The sequence below is a fragment of the Dama dama genome, chromosome 8, assembly GCF_033118175.1.
Source record: "Dama dama isolate Ldn47 chromosome 8, ASM3311817v1, whole genome shotgun sequence".
In the NCBI taxonomy this organism is placed as follows: Eukaryota; Metazoa; Chordata; class Mammalia; order Artiodactyla; family Cervidae; genus Dama; species Dama dama.
In genome coordinates this window covers 20,314,093-20,331,624 of record NC_083688.1, presented here as the reverse complement: position 1 = coordinate 20,331,624, position 17,532 = coordinate 20,314,093, and the positions used below count along the sequence as shown (strand labels likewise).

Genomic DNA, 17,532 nt, shown 5'->3' with positions numbered 1-17,532 from the left:
ATCACATTATTTGCAAACTGTACTCCTCTCCTCTTCCCACAATTATGACCACCAGAAAAAAGCTCAACAGAATGAAGGGCAGGCTAATTTCCTATTAGAAATGTTTCTCATTTTCAGTACAGCCTTAGCCACAGAAGACCCGAAGCCAACTTTCAACATTAATGAGGCATCCACTCTAGAACTTAAAAGGCAAACAGTAAATATCCTACAAAGGAAGAGGACAAGGTTTAGCCCTTACATTCAATGCAGATGAAAACCAAACTCTTCCATCTCCCTGTCTGAATATTTCTTTTCAACATAAATATGTTAAGCAATTTTACAGAAGATGTACAGTAGCCCCCATATGATCTATGTGGGGGTCTCTGAACAGGCCTTAGCAAGAACAGGCAACTGTAAGGCTGACACGGTGGGATGAATTTTCATAACTCTTAACTCAATAATGGGTCCCAGATGCAGGCAGACTTCACTGTGTAAAAGCAGCCATGCCTGTGAGGTGATGGGTCCGTGTGTGGGTAATATTTCATAAATCTTCATTCAGAAACAAAATGTCACCAATAATTACTGTCTAAAGAGAGTCATAGACAGACAGCTATTTCTCTAAATCTGTAAGCCTAAAGCAAGCTCTTACTTCTGAATCTTTTTAGGGCAACAGGAATAAAAATTGATGTTTCCCACTGCTACTTATGTTGCCTTGGTATTGTGAAATCACAGAACTAAAGTACACAGGGCTTGATAAGATCACCCTTAAGAGTTCTGAGAAATTACCTTGAAATGAAGGGCTTAGCCCCTGGATTAACAAATATTTTTGTAGAACTGTCCCTTCTAGAGACTGACCTCAGTATATAGTCAAAAGAAAACTTCCATAAGGAGATCAAGGTTCTTACAAACGAACTTCACAAACCTCAGAACTGGTATTAACAGGGTATATGTCTTGGAAATACTAAAGTACTTCACTTGGGAAACTCAAGGGGAAAAGCTCTCTGGAGTGGCTGCTCCTATGGATTTATCTGACCATCAGGCACATGTCCCCTCCTGTGCCCAGACCTCTCCCTCCCAGGAGTGCACTCCCTACAGAAGCAGAGGGAGGAGAGGGAAGGGCCCTGGGGCAGAGGCACAGAATTCGAGCACCAGGTTAAAAGCAGTTTTGTCTTCTGACTTTGTCACCATGAAACGCACCTGCTGTGATGTCCAGTTGAGCTACTGGAGGTCCTCTGGCTGCTTCTGGAAAGTGATGCTGGCATAGGCGCTTAGATCCTCGCTGGAGCGGCTGGTGGGGCCGCTCTGACTACTGCCCAGAGGTTGATGAGGGGCCGGGAGTGGAGGAGGCTGCGGTTGAGGTGGGCACTCTTGAGGGCGCTGTTTGAAGTCCTTGACCAAATCCAGGTCTATGTAGTTAAGACCATTCTCCAAACCCCCAGCGGCCCCGCACACTTGGGCCAGCTCCTTGGGGGCTCCCCCGAGCTCCCCAGGCCTCAGCCACACGTTCTCGAAGGAAGCAGAGCTGTGGCGTTTGACATCCTCGGTGCTGCTGCTGCTGCCACCAGCACCGCCCCCGACGGCAGCCCCGGCTCCGAAGGGCACCGTGTTGCCCACCCGGGTGGCACTGGGCGTCGAGGAGAAGGTCTCGGAGCTGTGCCGCCTCCTACACCCTTGCGGGTCGGCACGGATCACTTTGGCACTCTGGTTGCGGTTGGGACTGAGGTTCACCCGCGTGAAGGCGCTCGGGCCGCCCAGCAGGGCCGAGCGGGCCGCCAGCTCCCCTGTTCCTGGAGGAGCAGTGGAGGAAACAGAGGCCGTCGAGGATGAGGACGGAGCGGCCGCGGTGGCCCCGGGCAGGCTGGCTTCCTCCACAACGACGCCCGTCCGCATGTCGGCGTAGCTGATGGGCGCGACGGGTGAGGTGTCCACGTAGTTCTGCCGGGGACCGCCCATCTGCATGGTCATGTAGTCGCCGCGGCTGCTGGGCACCGCCCTGGTCGGCCTGCACACGCTAGCAGCTCCAGGGGGCGCCGGGCCCACCCTGCCGGGCTGAACCCCCACGCTCTCCTGCCAGGTGGCCCTCCGGCCCGGCCCCAGGTCCATGTTCATATACTCTTCTGCGCCCGTCTCCTCCTCTCTGGGAGCTGGCTGGAGCTGGGACGGACACCTGATGGAAGGCGAGCTGTGGGACGCCACCGGGCCCGATAAGTAGCCAGGCTGATCGCTCCCAAATTCAATATTCACATACTCCCCTGGGCTCTTGGGCTCCGGAGGGAGCAGCAAGGGGGGCGGCGGCTGCTGCTCTCGGGCCCGAGGTAAGGTGCTGGCCTTGGGATCCCCCAGAGACAGCCTCGTGGGCCGAGCCAGGCGGTTGTTGGTCTGGGCAGCTGTGTCCACCTTTCGAGGCAGATGGGCCTGCAGGACCTGATGATGGAGATGCGGGAGGCCGGGCTCCGGCCGAGCCCCACAGTATCCCCCGCCCAGGCTGTCGCTGCTGGTGGACGACGAGGAATCTTCTGCGGCCGCAGTGTAGAGGAGTCGACCGGAACTGGAGGAAAGGCGGAGGTGCTGGTGATGCCGAGGCTCCTCCAGCTCCCCAGGGCGCTGGGTGTGCTTAAAGGACCTTGGCAATGAGTAGTAGGAGAGGACTGGCTTGTGCTGGGGGTCCTCCGGGCCATAGTAGCAGTCGGAGGGGCTGCTGGTGTTGGAGTCCCCGACGGGCGACATGTTCATGTAGTCACCTGTACAAGACAAGAGTTTGCCACTACCGCTCTCCACCGGGAGTTTGGGGTGTGGCAGGGCGTGAGAGTGGTGGCCCCCTACGCCGTTTGCCCAGAGTTTGCCATAGCTGCTCCCAGAAGGGGCGGCGCCGCTGCTGCTGCCGCCACTGCTGGGCCCACCTCCAATGTCAGGAGAGCAGCTGCCGCTTGGGGACATCATCATGTAGCCGTTGGGGTCCACTCTCTGGGGATGGCGTCTGATGGGGTTGATGATCTGCTGCGGGGCAGACACGCTCTTGGGGCTCATGGGCATGTAGTCCCCACTGCCTTTCCGGCTGCCGGGCACCGGGGCCACCCCTGGGGACATGGGCATGTAGCCATCATCGGTGTGAAGGCTGGAGGTGTCTGGGCGGTGGTGGCCCCCACGCCGCTCCAAGGGGTGCATTTCCAGACCCTCCTCTGGGTAGGAGTGGGTGGGCACGAAGGCGGAGTGCCGGTAGCTGGGTACTCGGCCTCCACTGCCACCTCCTGGTGGGTAGGTGGGCATCATTTCGGTATATTCCTCAATGGAAGCCACAGAGGACTGCGACGGGGTTTTCTGGTGGGAAATGGTAGGCGAGGTGCCTGCAGAGTGAGTCCGCTTTCGGAACCGATTATCCAGATCTGCCACACCGGCTGCTTCTTCTCCTGGCAGGGCTGGGCTTGTGCCCAAGCCGGCAGCTGGCACGTAGCGGTGACCATTGCCACCCCGAGGCAAAATGTAGTGACCATTGGGGGCAGTGAGGGTGGAGGCCCCCTTGCCTCCCATGCAGATGTAGTTGCTTAGCTCCTCCTCACCCCGGGCAGGCGGGGTGTGGCCCAGGGAATCTGGGGTGACGCTGCGGAAAGAACTTCGGAAATCGCAGGGACTGGAGCCATACTCATCGGAGGAGATGAAGCCGCCATCACTGGGGGAACCAGACACAGAAGCACTAGACCGCCGCGGGAAGAGGCAGTCTGAGGTGGAGCCGTGGCCACTCGTGCTGCTGGAGGACAGACTGACCGGGCTGGTGGCAGAAGGCGAGCAGCGAGAAGAAGGCATGGGGATGGAGCGGCTGTGGTTGAGAGGCGGGTGCAGCCGGGAGCTGCCTCGATGGCGGTGGGCGTGGGTCCTGTTGGTGCTAGGACTCACAGGACTGCCGTCCACAGAGGCGGGGCGAGACATGGTGCCTTCGCCATCACTGGAGGCACGCACGCGGAAGGAGCCCTGCTTCCCGCCCACCAAGCTGGCCGGGGAGGTGGCCGTGATGCTCTCGGTGCGCGAGCGGCGGGTCAGCCCCACCTGGCTGGGTGGAGGGTTGTTGAGGTGATGCCTCCGCAGCGGCACACTGATGGGGTTGGAGCAGTTGGAGGAAGACTGACTCTTGCTTCGAGGGCGGAACTCATCGCTCATGGCCCGCATGGCCTCCAAGATTGTCTCGTGCATGTTCTGGGCCACCACGGAGTCGTCCACCTGCATCCAGAACTCCCCGGGGCCCGTCACTGCGGAACGGCCCACTTCGATGAAGAAGAAGTTCTCTGAGTGGCCGCAGCGCCTGATGTTCATCAGCTGCAGCACCACGGCCGCCGCCTCCGAGTTCAGCTTCACGAAGCTGATGGTCTTGCTGGTCAGGCAGAGGCGGTAGATGCCAATCAGGTTCTTTGTCTGACCCAGGCCCTTGGGTTTCAGGATCACCTGCCAGACCTCCTTGAAGGCGGGTCCTGGGGGCACATCCCCGTAGCTCAAGTCCTCCCCGGCCTCCCCGAGGCCGGAGCTGCCACTGCAGCTGCCCCCGCCGCCTCCGGCCCCAGGCGCCGCGGCCCCGTCGTGGTGGCCCTTGGCACGGTTGTGCAGCTGCAGGAGGGCCTGGTACCAGCTGTCCTGCTCGGCCTCGCTGTCTGCCGCGATGGCAAAGTGCTCGTCCCGGGTGTAGAGGGCCACCAGGTGCTTGTTCTTGGAGTCCGCCCGCTTGTTGATGTTGAAGCAGCTCTCCAGGGGGATCGAGCGTTTGGGGGCGCTCGACTTGTGCCGCCACTTCTTCTCGTTCTCGTAGTACTCGAGGCGCGCCGGGCCCCCAGCCTCGCTGGCCGCCCGCAGCACGAAGAATCGCTTGTGCATGCTCTTGGGTTTGCGCAGGTAGCCCACCTTGCGCACGTCCGAGAAGCCGTCCGTCTCCGGAGGGCTCGCCATGCTGCCGAGCAGAGGGAGGCGCCGAAAAACAACCGGGTGGGGGGCGGAGGCTCCTAGCCGCGGCCCCGCACATGCAAACAGGGCTGGAGGCGGCAGAAACCCCGACTCCGAAATCCACGCCGCCCTCTGCGCCGGGGAGGGGCGGTCGAGGGAGGACGCAGCAGCTGCGCCAAGGAGATAGCCCCAACCCGAGTTTACTGGCGTTTCATGCCCTGGGGGGGAGGCAACGCGTCCGGCGCGAGTGCAGCCCGGATCCCCCGAGAGCCAAGTCTCCTCTCAGCCGCCGCGATCGGGAAGAAGCTAAGATGCATCTCTCGCCGCCGGGGCCAGAGTCCGGCGCTGGCAGGCGGGCGGGCGAGGTTGGGGGGGTGGGGGGGGGGGCCTCGCCTGGCCCCTCCAGGCGCGCGCGCGCGCCTTCCCTCCGGAGTTCCTCTCTGGAAGTAGCGATTCCCGAGGCAAATTAAATATCCTTGGGCAGGGGGAGGCGAGCTGCCAAGTCCCAACGTTGCACGGGGTTCTCCCTCCTCCTCCTTCGCCTCTTCCTCCGCCTCCTCCCACCCCCCGACCGTCCCCGCCGCCACCAGCCGCCCAAATACCAGCTCAATCGCGGAGACCGCGGCGCTGCGGCTGTTGCTGTTGCTGCCGCAGCCCGCGGACGCGTCCTCTGCAGCCCCCGATCGGGCCCATGTCGGCGGGCGCAGAAAGTGGCTTTTCCACGCGAAACGCGACTAGGCAGCCGGGGAAGCTGGGGGCGCGCCGAAGGGACAGCCTCATCCCTGCCCCTCGCTCCAGTCGGCCGGGGAGGAGGGGAGGGGATGAGGGCGGGAGGCGAAGGTGGGGGGGGGGGGGTCGGGGGTGCGGGGGGGAGGCTGGGGAAGGAGTCGGGGGAAGACGCCTCTTCCCCGGGAGGTGCTGCCGCTACTTATCCCCTCCTCCCTCCTCCTCCTCCGAGAGTTGCCGAGAGCCCCAACCAAAACAAGCGGCGGCGTCTGGCTCTGCGCGCCGACCGCGCCGCCGTCTCACTCGGGAGGAGAAAAAAACACGTGACGGAGCCTCCGCGCTCCGCAGCCCGGCCGCCGCCGCCGCCGCCGCCGCCGCCGCCGGGAGGCTCCCGCCCGGGTCTCTACATTCCCGGCCGAGCCCGCCCCGCGCCCGCCCCTCTCCGCCCCCAGGCTGTGCCGCAGAGGCGCCGGCGCCCGGCCTCGGCACCACGCTCGGGCAGCGCCCCTACGCGGTCGGCCGCCCGGGCTCAGAGCCGGCCTCCTCGCGCGCCACCCAGGGCGCCCCAGGCCCGCAGGAATCCCCGCCGCGGGCGGGGGTGTTTGGGTGTCTCCCCGAAAGCACGAGGGGAGTCTGGGAAAACGGGGGAGGGGGGCGAACCCGGGAAGACGCAGGAGTGAGGGTGGGGGGCGACGGGGGGGCACTGCGGCTACTGGGCCCTGCGTGGGAGGGCCCGGGTAGGGGGGGACTCGAGAGCTAGGCTGGATCTTACCTAACAGGTAAGAGCAGCCCCTCTGGAGAGTGTTTCTTCCCTCCCTGGAAATCTAAAAGCTGCATTTCAGTTTCAGTGTGATAGGCCATGGTGAGATCTGTATTTTCGTGAGGTTTTACTAAAGGACTTCTGGGCCAGCCTTTCACCTTGGAATCCCCGAATTTGCTGCAGTGAAGTACCACGACATAACAGAGGGACGCCCAAGGGCAACGACTGGGGGAGGGAAGGAGGAGGTTATGGTCACTCCCAAACTAGAAGAGGGAGCCCGGGGAAGTGTCGTGAGTCCGGAGTGGTGGGGTTAGCTGCTGATCCATTAGGGGGAGAATGTAAATATCACAGCTTCTCCCCACCCCATCCCACTCCCGTCTCATCCTAGCGTGCGGTCGGGGAGTCACACCTTGGGAGTGAAGGCTTGGGGAGAAAATGAGACTCCCCTTATCACATTCCGAAACCTATTTGTGATTTTAAAAAAAAAGAAATGTCAGGGACCTACAGAGGTTTCGTAAGGCCAAAACACTACTGGGTAAACATTGGCCGAAGTGTCTGTTTCACACACAGCTTCCACACCCATCGAATCACCCCATAAAATTTTTACCCTTGACTACAAGGATAATCGGGAGAAAACAAGGACGGTGCCAGCTGAGCTGTACAGGAAAATGGGTGTTTCGTGGGTAGCAGACGTCAGTAGCTTGGGTCTACCTGCGGAGACTCTTAGGCTGTTAGCTTGCGGTATCAATCATCACAAGCAAACGCTCCCCAAAGTTTTTTGTTTGTTAAGGTGATCTACAAATCATTAAGGACCCTTTAAAAAATGACTCCTCATCTCTTTGACGTTATCTTATTTTACCACCCCAGTCCTGACCCGTTTGGGAGTCTCCACCACCCCCTCCGCGCAGGAGACCCTCCCCTGTCGCCAGCTCTCAAGCACTGCCCGTTGCTCGCGGCAGTGGAGGCGCTGGGCATGCGCTGGGCAGGACCCGCTGGGCTGCGGAGGAGCCAGCCTGGGCCTAATACCGGGCTGAGGGGCGGGGAGAGTTTCTTAGGGTAGCCTGCTGATTGGTGGGGCTGCCTGTCTTTCAAACCTTGCACTGCAGGAGGGGAGGTGGGGAGAGAGGGTAAGGGTACCAAGGTAGGTTGCAAAGCGTAGTAAAAAAAAAAAGAAAGAAAGAAAGAAAAAAGAACCAAAGGCGCCATTCAGCAGCGTGTGAGATATGTGAACTGGGGTACCCGGTATCTGTGGAGGAGCTACACCCCACCAAAGCCTGGGAGATTTTCATTTCTTCCCTCACCTTCTTATTCCCTGCCATCATGCAGCCTCAACTGAGCCTCGTTCTTCTGTAATTTGTGTACACGCTGTTGAATTGAAAGCCCGCCCTTCTCTCCCTCTGACAGCTTGGTGATGTGGGCACACGTGCCCACAACAGCAAAGCTATAAATAGCAAATGTAATCCGGTAACTAGGCGGCAATGACAGTGACCGGGATTCTGGGGGGAAAGCGTGTTTTATGGCGAGTACAAGAAGGGAATGCGAATAGGAAAGTCTGAAGTTAGTAGTAAAGTAATTGTGGGGTTTTACCCTTGGAGAGAGAGGGGGGGAGGGAAGGTAAAAGTGTTGTTTACTAGTAATAATGTAATCTAAGGCCAAAGGACTTTTTACAGGTTTGATGTTTAGCGCAGGGTGGGCGTGGAGAATATTTCACATTTTGTAGGAAAAATAATCCAAACCCATTTACTTTAGAAATGATGCTCCTCTTCAAAAATAAAGCTAAATGAAGGTAGTATATACCTCTATGGGAAACAAAATAACTCTTTTCTAGGAGAAAGAGGGATCTGAAAGATCAACCTAATTTGAAAATATTTTAGAAAAATTTTCACAGAAAGGTTAGAATTTTGATCACACAAAAATGTTATTTTTTTTATTATAAAAGCGTTAAAAAAAAAAAACAAAACTCTGTGGGAAAGGATCTCTGCTTCAAAAGCCCAACTTCAGTGGCTAGTATATTCATTAGAAATCATGAAATAACTCAGATTGCTGACATTTTTTTCCCAAATCAATGGATTTCCCATCATAGATAATCACTGATGGTAAGATATTCTTGTCCTTTCTTCCTACTTGCTGATTTTTTACTACCAATGTTAAAGGTGTTTAATAGTTAATTACAATTATACTATAGCAATTCATATTTCTTTACTTTCTTCTTTTATTAATGGGTTGAGCTAACTCTGGAAATGCATATATGGTTTATATACAGAATAGAAAGGATGCCTTTGTGGAAACTAACTGAAGTAATTTTGAGCAGGTACAAGTATTATCCTGCCAGCCTATGCTAAATTAGTCTTGTGGTGTACTATAATGAAATATACTGTATGGAAAATTGACTCCCAACTGAAAATTCTCAGAAACCAAAACAGCATCGTTACCAAACACTAATCTGTTGCTCAATGCTGCCATCTATAGGACACTTAGAGATGACTTGCATAACAGGCTAGAGGGGGACAGTATTAGTCTCTCAGTTATGTCTAGAGACATGCGACCCCATGGATTCTAGCCGGCCAGGCTCCTCCATCTATGGAATTTCCCGAGCAAACATACTGGAGTGGGTTGCCATTTCCTCCTCCAGGGGATCTTCCTGACCCAGGGATCGAACCCACAACATACAGAAGTATAAGTTACTGGCAAAAATAACCAAAATGAGAATTGAGTTGGCTGAAGGGTCAACTAACCATTTGAAAATTAGAAAGTATTTCTTATATCAAAGTGATGCTTTACTTCAGTGAAATAGATTGCAGCTGGAGGAGCTGTTTAAATATTACCAACTCTAGAATTAGTTTTGACCATTTAGAATGATCCTTGGAGGAAAATAAAATTGTGTAGATTTTCTAACTTTAATAGTTTTTTTAAAGTTTAAGATTGCTCTCAGTAGTAAGCAATATTTGAATGCCTACTCTTCAAGACAGTATGAAAAGTATAAAAAGAAGCAGCTTTTAACAGTTTTGGTGGGGTAATAAGATACAAATTAAAGATAATTGATAACTAAAGTGTGCGTGCACGTGCATGCTAAGTCACTTCAGTCATGTCTGACTCTTTGGGACCTATGGACTGTAACCCACCAGGGTCCTCTGTCTGTGGCATTCTCCAGGCAGGAATACTAGAATGGGTTGCCATGTCATCCTTCAGAGGAACTTCCCAACCCAGGGACCAAATCCTCATCTCTTACATCTCCTGCATTGGCAGGCAGGTTATTTACCACTAGCATTAAATGTCAAATAAGTGGTATTTACTTAGAGCAGGTGGAGATTATGCTAGGTAAAATAACTAAAGAAATATTTTGGAGGAAAGGAGCCTTAAGCTTGAATCTGAAGGGTGGATATAATTCATAAGTGATTGGTAATTTTTTCCCCCCACTCAGGCATTTTGGAGTACTTCCTTGGGTTAGGCGTTAGGCTGGCCACAGAAGATCTAAATACCCTAAGAGGATCCTGCCCACAAGAAGCTTGCAGTGAAGAGAGACAAACAAATACAGTTCAAGGTACTGGGGTCTCAGGCCCCTGTAATCTACAGAGCGCCATGATCTCAGGTGAGATTCCATAAAAACCAACTGCCTTCTCATTTTAAAAGTCATAAGTCACAGAGTCAACTTGGGGCCCTTCAGTTGTCTCTCTCCTTAATAACCTTATTTTCTCTTGTAATTAAAATCTTTCATCATTTTGGATTAAAAATGTGAAAGTGAAATTAAAATAGTGAGCTGGAAAATCACATTTAGCTGGAAAATTTGCAAGATCAATGCATCTCAAACCTGAGGATCTTGTTAAAATGCAGTTTCTGATTTAGAAGGTCTAGGGCAGGCTGAGGTCTGCCTTTTTTACATATTCCCAGTGATGCTGATTCTGCTAGGGAGTAGATGTGGGCAGTACACTTTCAGTAGTGAAGTTCTAGGTGATTGATGGTTCATTTAAAGGCACAGTAATATGATGCTGTGAAAGTCAAGCAAGATACTTACATTTTAGGATTGTATGCATACCAAGAACAACAACAACAAAAAAATCTGCTTAACTAGGACAATACAGAATGGAGGTTTCTCTCTTTTCAATCCCAAGTATCATATCTTTCTGACAAGTGTGAAGAGTTAATTCTCTCTCAAACATTTGTGTTAGTGTTTTCCAAAGTGTGAATATAAATGCACTGTGAGTGCTCAGTCAGGTCCCCAGCTCTTTGTGACGACTGGACTGTAGCCCACCAGGCTCCTCTGTCCATGGGATTTTTCAGGCAAGAATACTGGAGTGGATTGCCATTTCCTCCTCCAGGGGACCTTCCCCACTCAGGGATCGAACCCGAGTCCCCTGCACTGCAGACACATTCTACCCCTGAGCCATCAGGGAAGCCCCACAGAGAATGTTACTTACAGTAAAATTTGAGAATCACTGGTTTAGGCATACAGGAAAATTAATTAAATACCTTGGGAACAAGATTTCAGAAAGACACTAATACTTTCAAAAGACAATTTCAAGACTTTTTTTTGGTTTTGATATACATTAAGTCAGAGATAAGGGGCTTTGCTCAGTGGTAAAGAATTTGCCTGCCAACACTGGAGACAAGGGTTCGATCCCTGCATCAAGAAGCTCCCCTGGAGAAGGAAATGGTAACCCGCTCCAGTATTCTTGCCTGAAAACTCCCATGAACAGAGAAGATTGGTTGGGTCACAAAGTCAGACACAACTGTGCACCCAAGCATGCAAGCCAGAAATAAATAGATGGATGAGGTTGAAGGAAAGGGAGGAGGTGAAAACTTCATGCCACTGTTTAATTTTTCCATTTCACAAATTTTACCAATTGGTGATTTTTTTTAGGTTAGTTAGTCCTTAATAAATGACACTTATCTAAAAGACTTGCTTTTGCTTTTTAAAAATTGTCTTGATTGCTTTAATATGTTTTCATTTTCCTCTGCATTCTTTGTTGAGGATTGAGGTTTGGCAATTTGTCGTCTTAGATAATGCCATCAAATCTGTTGGTCAGTTAGTTAATCTAAATAAAGAATCCTCAGCTGTTTCTTATGTTTAAAGAAACATATGTTTTATGCAGAAAAGCACATGCCTAGAAGGGTTTGTAAACTTTATAACACTTCTTGTTGATTTTGCCTTATATTTCATCTTAAAGTTGTTGTGGGTTTTTTGTTTGTTTTTTGGTGCAATGCACTCAGTATAAAATGTGATAACTAAAAATTATCTTCAAAATAATATTTGTTTCTTAACAGGAATTGAAGTAATGATGAATTTCAATGTCTCTGTTAGGTGGCTCGGGTAAAGTACCCACCTGCCAATGCAGGAGTCATAAGAGACATGGGTTTGATCCCTGGATCGGGAAGATCTCCTGGAGGAGGGCTTGGCAACCCACTCCAGTATTCTTGCCTGGAGAATCCCATGGACAGAGGAGCCTGACAGGCCACAGTTCACAGGGTCGCAAAGAGTCAGACATGACTGAAGTGACTTAACATCCATGTACCCAGGGCTCTAGAGGTAAAAACTAATAGGTGTTACTAACAAAGAATTGCTGGATCCACGTGACCCTCGCTTTTCTCACACTCTCTCCTTAAATGCAAGGTTAAAAACCTTCCTTTTTTCTTCTCTCTCTTTTTTTAAAATAGTTCCTCAAACTTCAGACTGGGGCTTGTGACGTCAGGTTCTTCATTTTGAAAAACAAAAACCAGCTGATTAGAAGTTTAAACCTATGTGCTATGGGTGGATTAGGAAGATAGGAGTTAATCTGAACTCAGGATGTTTGTAATTAAACATTTACCAGGGGTGTTGCAGGGTTTGGCTCTTCAGGTTGGCAGAGGACCACCCACATCAGAATCACCTGGGTGCTTAACTCAAAGCTTACATATTCCCCAACTACTCCCCACTAGCCCTCTCCCCCGCAGGGTCACAAAATTGGATGTTCTGTAGGTCCACGTGCCCTTCCCCATTTCCTACCCCTACTCCCAGGAATTTTATGTGTGCTAAGATTTGAACACTACTCATTAGCTTGCATCTAAACTGTGTATTTTAAGTGAGGATATTATGAAATTCCTATGGATTGAACTCCAGTAACTGCTACATTCTGTCAATAGTTTTATTCAGAAATACTCTACCATATTTCTTAAAAACTTTTGACCATGACCTAGAGCAAAAAAGAAAAAAGGACTTCCCTTGTGGTTCAACTGGTAAAGAATCCGCCTGCAGTGTGGGAGACTTGGGTTTGATCCCTAGGTTGGGAAGATCCCCTAGAGAAGGGAAAGGCTACCCACTCCAGTATTCTGGCCTGGAGAATTCCATGGACTGTGTAGTCTGTGGGGTTGTAAAGAGTCGAACAGGGCTGAGCGACTTTCACTTTCACTTTTCACTTTACAGAAAAAATACATTTACAAACCTCGTACCTCAAGCCCTGTCCACGGGTACACTTAACCGAAACAAACTTATTCTTACTCTTTGCAATGCACTCAGATCATTCTACTTTCTTTCTGTCCCCCTCTCTTGCTCCCATGGCTATTTTTCTTCCAAAGCTTGCCAAGATCTACTAAATTAATTTCCAAGCACATTCAGGTGTCATGACTTACAGTGTGAAAAGTTTGACTGTTAGCCTTCTGGTGTCTGTAATGTAAACTTCTAGACATTTCTTAAAATTTTGAGAGAGGGGAGAGGGAAGAGAGAGGGATAGAGAAATTTATAGGGAAGATTTCCAAGATAATATGTCCTCATTTTTACCAATCCTTTTAAAAAATATTTTCAGATGAAAGTTTACTTCTAGAAATCTACTTCTAGATTTATTAAAGTTTACTGATTTAAAATTTTCCCAATAACAAATAACAGCTTTCCTCTTTATCTTGAATTACTTTTTTATATAAATATTATCTGGCAATTTATTAACCAACAGAGCATAAAAACAAACTGTTTTATATCTTTCAGGAAGAAAAAAAACTGAATTTGAGAAGACCGGCACCCACTGAATTTGGACACAATTACAATGTGCTTTAAGTATTTCCTTGGGGAGGGAACACAACACCTCTACTCAATTAAGAGAAACATTTGTACAGTCCAGGTCTTTATTTTTACACCCACCATGCCATGAATTCATAGAGAATGGGCTCCAACAGTTCAACTGTTAGAACTGTTTTTAACTCCTTAACATTGATCCTCACAAAGTGTACTTCTCTGGGTAGAGGAAACTGGTGTTTCATCTGAACCCAAGCCCCTTTCTCTTTGGTTTCCTCCTTCTACTGATCATTTTCCTTCACACATTTCAGGAAGCTATCTCTACTCTAGGAGTGCTTCATATGCTTGATATACACATTAATTGTCTTGACCAGAATCTTTAACTTGTTTGTTTACAGTGACACCAACAGCATGCTGGGTAATGTAGACCCTCCCATTTTGCCATGGTAACATCTGTGGGGCATTCCTTTTTGAATATTACCCATTCTCTTGATATCTACACCATCACCCTTCTTGTAGATTTGCATGTAGGTAGCCAAAGGAACAATTCCAAGTTCTCCAAAAGGCCTAGAGGATGTGTGGAGGGTGCCCCTCCTCTTTCCCTTTCTGCTGGTCATTTTGGTGAATTGCTGGAAGAAGGTGGTTCCAGCCAAAAGGCTGAATTACTTTTAAAGATTAATGGAAAATAATTTAGCACATTCAAAGGACAAATATCAATATCAGCAATCATGTTAAACTGGAAAAATAAGAAAGAAAATCGTATGTAAAATAAATCAATACCCAACAATATAATTATGTAAAACTGAAATGATTATATCATTGGTGAAAGTGAAAGTCACCCAGTTGTGTCTGACTCTTTGTGACCCCACAGACTACGCAGTCCATGGAATTCTCCAGGCCAGAATACTGGAGTGGATAGCCATTTCCTTCTCCAGGGGATCTTCCCAACCCAGGGATCGAAGCCAGGTCTCCCGCATTGCAGGCGGATTCTTTACCAGTTAAGCCACATGGGAAGCCCTTTATGTCATTGGTGGACACACAATTTACCAACAAGTAAAAACCATACTCTTGAATATTTATAGAATTACTAAATATACTTAAACACATATATCTGTGAATTGGAAAGCTTTACTATTGTTTCAGTTCTGCAATTTTCTTATCATGATATAAAAGTAAAAAATCAAGAAAATCCATGTATAATTTGTTTTGGGTCAACTGAGCATGGCAGTTGAGCCATCTCATCTTTGCTCAGTGGTGATCTGCCCACTCCCCTCAGAGATCGTGCTTGTTCAGTTCAGTTGCTCAGTCATGTCCAACTCTGTGATCCCATGGACCACAGCACACCAGGCCTCCCTGTCCATCACCAACTCCCGGAGCTTACTCAAACTCATGCCCATTGAGTCGGTGATGCCATCCAACCATCTCATCCTCTGTTGTCCCCTTCTCCTCCTGCCATCAATATTTCTCAGCATCAAGGTCTTTTCAAATGAGTCAGCTCTTCACATCAGGTGCCCAAAGTATTGGAGTTTCAGCTTCAACTTCAGTCCTTCCAATGAACACTCAGGACTGATTTTCTTTAGGATAGACTGGTTGAATCTCCTTGCAGTCCAAGGGACTCTCAAGAGTCTTCTCCAATATCGCAGTTCAAAAGCATCAATTCTTCAGTGCTCAGCTTTGTTTATAGTCCAACTCTCACATCCATACATGACTACTGGAAAAACTATTGCCTTGACTAGATGGACCTTTGTTGGCAAGGTAATGTCTCTGCTTTTTAATATGCTGTCTAGGTTGGTCATAACTTTTCTTCCAAGGAGCAAGTGTCTTTTAATTTCATGGCTGCAGTCACCATCTGCAGTGATTTTGGAGCCCCCTAAAAATAAAGTCAGCCACTGTTTCCACTGTTTCCCCATCTATCTGCCATGAAGTGATGGGACTGGAGGCCATGATCTTTGTTTTCTGAATGTTGAGCTTTAAGCCAACTTTTTCACTGTCCTCTTTCACTTTCATCAAGAGGCTCTTTAGTTCTTCTTCACTTTCTGCCATAAGGATGGTATCATCTGCTTATCTGAGGTTATTGATATTTCTCCTGGCAATCTTGATTCCAGCTTGTGCTTCATCCAGCCCAATGTTTCTCATGATGTACTCTGCATATAAGTTAAATAAGCATGATGACAATATCACTGTGCAATCTTGCTTATGCATATGGACATCTGCACAGATGGCAATGCTTCCCACCAAAATTGCTTATTCTCTTTCAGTTTGGCCAAGGTTAATTGTGGTTTATTTGTTGGCAACAAAATTGACAAAAATCTTTTTTTTTCTCTCCTTAACAGTCTTTTTAATTTCTCTTTTCCTTAATTCCCTTCCTATCACATTTCAACTGACTCTAAAATGAAGCACCCCAGGTTGGTTCAGCACCATGGAGAGCGTGAGGAAGAGGCACTACCAAGATATCCTGGTCATACAGGTGGGGGAAAAGATGCTCCTGAAATAGTTGCTGGACAATTTTCACTTAAAGGACAGTATTGTAATGAAGAAAAGTGGAATCTTGATTCTCTGATATTTGGGAGAAGTTATTTTTCTGGACATTGTGTCAGTTTTTTTCTAAAACTTCTTCATCAAATTCTATGTAATTTAAGACAAGAACACACCCAGAGTAGGTAGAACCAGACACTGCCAGTACAAAACATCTTTTGAAGTTTCATGTTTATTATGTGAGGTCTTTTATGTAAATTTTAAAATTTTTTAACAGTTATGAGGCTTACCCACCTACCATAGAAGAGAATGAAATCATTCAGAGATACATGAAGTTGAGGATGGGTAATCAGAGGATTGTGTGAAGGCTCCCGTCTTATGTTTCTAGAACTGCCCTGGGAACTTGCAGCTTGTCCTTCAGATCTGTGAACTACCTAGTATCCTTTCAGTAGTTTTCCTCCTCTCCCCTTTTAATTTTCCATAAGCTAGATTCATTTGAGTTTTGTTACTTACAACTGAGTGTGTCCTCGTACCGCAGATATGTAGGATGAGATGGATAAATGAGAAGAAAGGTAATTCTAGGCTAGAAGCAAAACAAGTTTACAGCAAGGAAGCAGGGATATAACCTGGGATTTTCTGGAACAGTGAGAAAATGAGCTTAAGAAAATTGAAGTGGTTTATAAGGAATGTATTTAAATAACTTCTCTGTACTAGAACTGAGCAAGAGTATATTAATCTTTCAGCTCTTCAGAAGGCAGTTGAACAAGAGCTATACAAATTTTGAATGCATATGACATTTGACCCAGCAATTCCACTTATAGAACTGAATTCTATGGAAATAATTGTTCATGCATATTCATTGAAATTTGTCTTGTCATAGAAAATGACTGAAAACAACATACATGTCCATCAATAGTGAACTTATTAAATAAGTTATTCCATATTTGCATGTTGAAATACTGCATAGCCATTAAAGATAATTTAGGAAATTTATTTGTATCTCTGTGAAACAATTCTCACAGGAAAAAAAGTCAAGGTACAAAACTGTATTACAAATGCTCTCATTTGTGTTTTTTAAAAATCATAGGTATATTTTTATACATAGACAAACTCTAGAAGGGCAAACAAATCTTAGCAGTGGTTTTCTCTGGGAAAGGGACTCTGTTTTCCCATATTCTCTTATAGTGCTTGTTTGTTTTTTCAACTACATTCTTGTATTACTACTGGAATTAAACCATGATATTTAATATAGCAAGTGTAGAACAAGGAAAATTTAATAACATATAACAGTTATCACTTGCTTAGGAATTTCTATATAGCCATTATTTTAAGCCCTTTAATATGCTTTCTCATTCATTCCTCACAGCAACCCTGCAAGAAAAATGTGTTTCTCAAATTGCACTTGACGTTGCTGCAAATAAAGCTCAAAGAATCTTAATTCAAAGTGCCATAATTCCAAACCCTGGCTCCAGAGCTTTTATCTTTAACCATTCCACCCCTTTGCCTCCATGAGTTGCTCCTGACTTTCCTGTAATACACCCAAGGACAGATTTCTGTGACTGAAAAACTAAACTTCCTTGTAGACAGCCTATCAGTGGCATCCAGTAAGGATTTCTTCATAATGACAATAAAACAAAGCAGAACAAGCTTACCCTTCTGTACCAAGTGCTTAGATTTGGGGTAGAGGTTT

At 48.3% G+C, this 17,532-nt stretch overlaps 1 protein-coding gene across 1 annotated transcript in view; it reads right to left on the bottom strand.

Moving 5' to 3' along the window:
• Positions 1-5,205, bottom strand: part of IRS1 (insulin receptor substrate 1) — a 64,474-nt gene extending 59,269 nt beyond the window's left edge. The window contains exon 1 of the mRNA XM_061148618.1: positions 1,177-5,205. Within this exon, the coding sequence (XP_061004601.1) occupies positions 1,198-4,908 (3,711 nt within the window). The 5' untranslated portion in view covers positions 4,909-5,205 and the 3' untranslated portion in view covers positions 1,177-1,197. The remainder of the gene's footprint in view (positions 1-1,176) is intronic.
• Between the last annotated feature and the right edge of the window lie 12,327 nt (positions 5,206-17,532).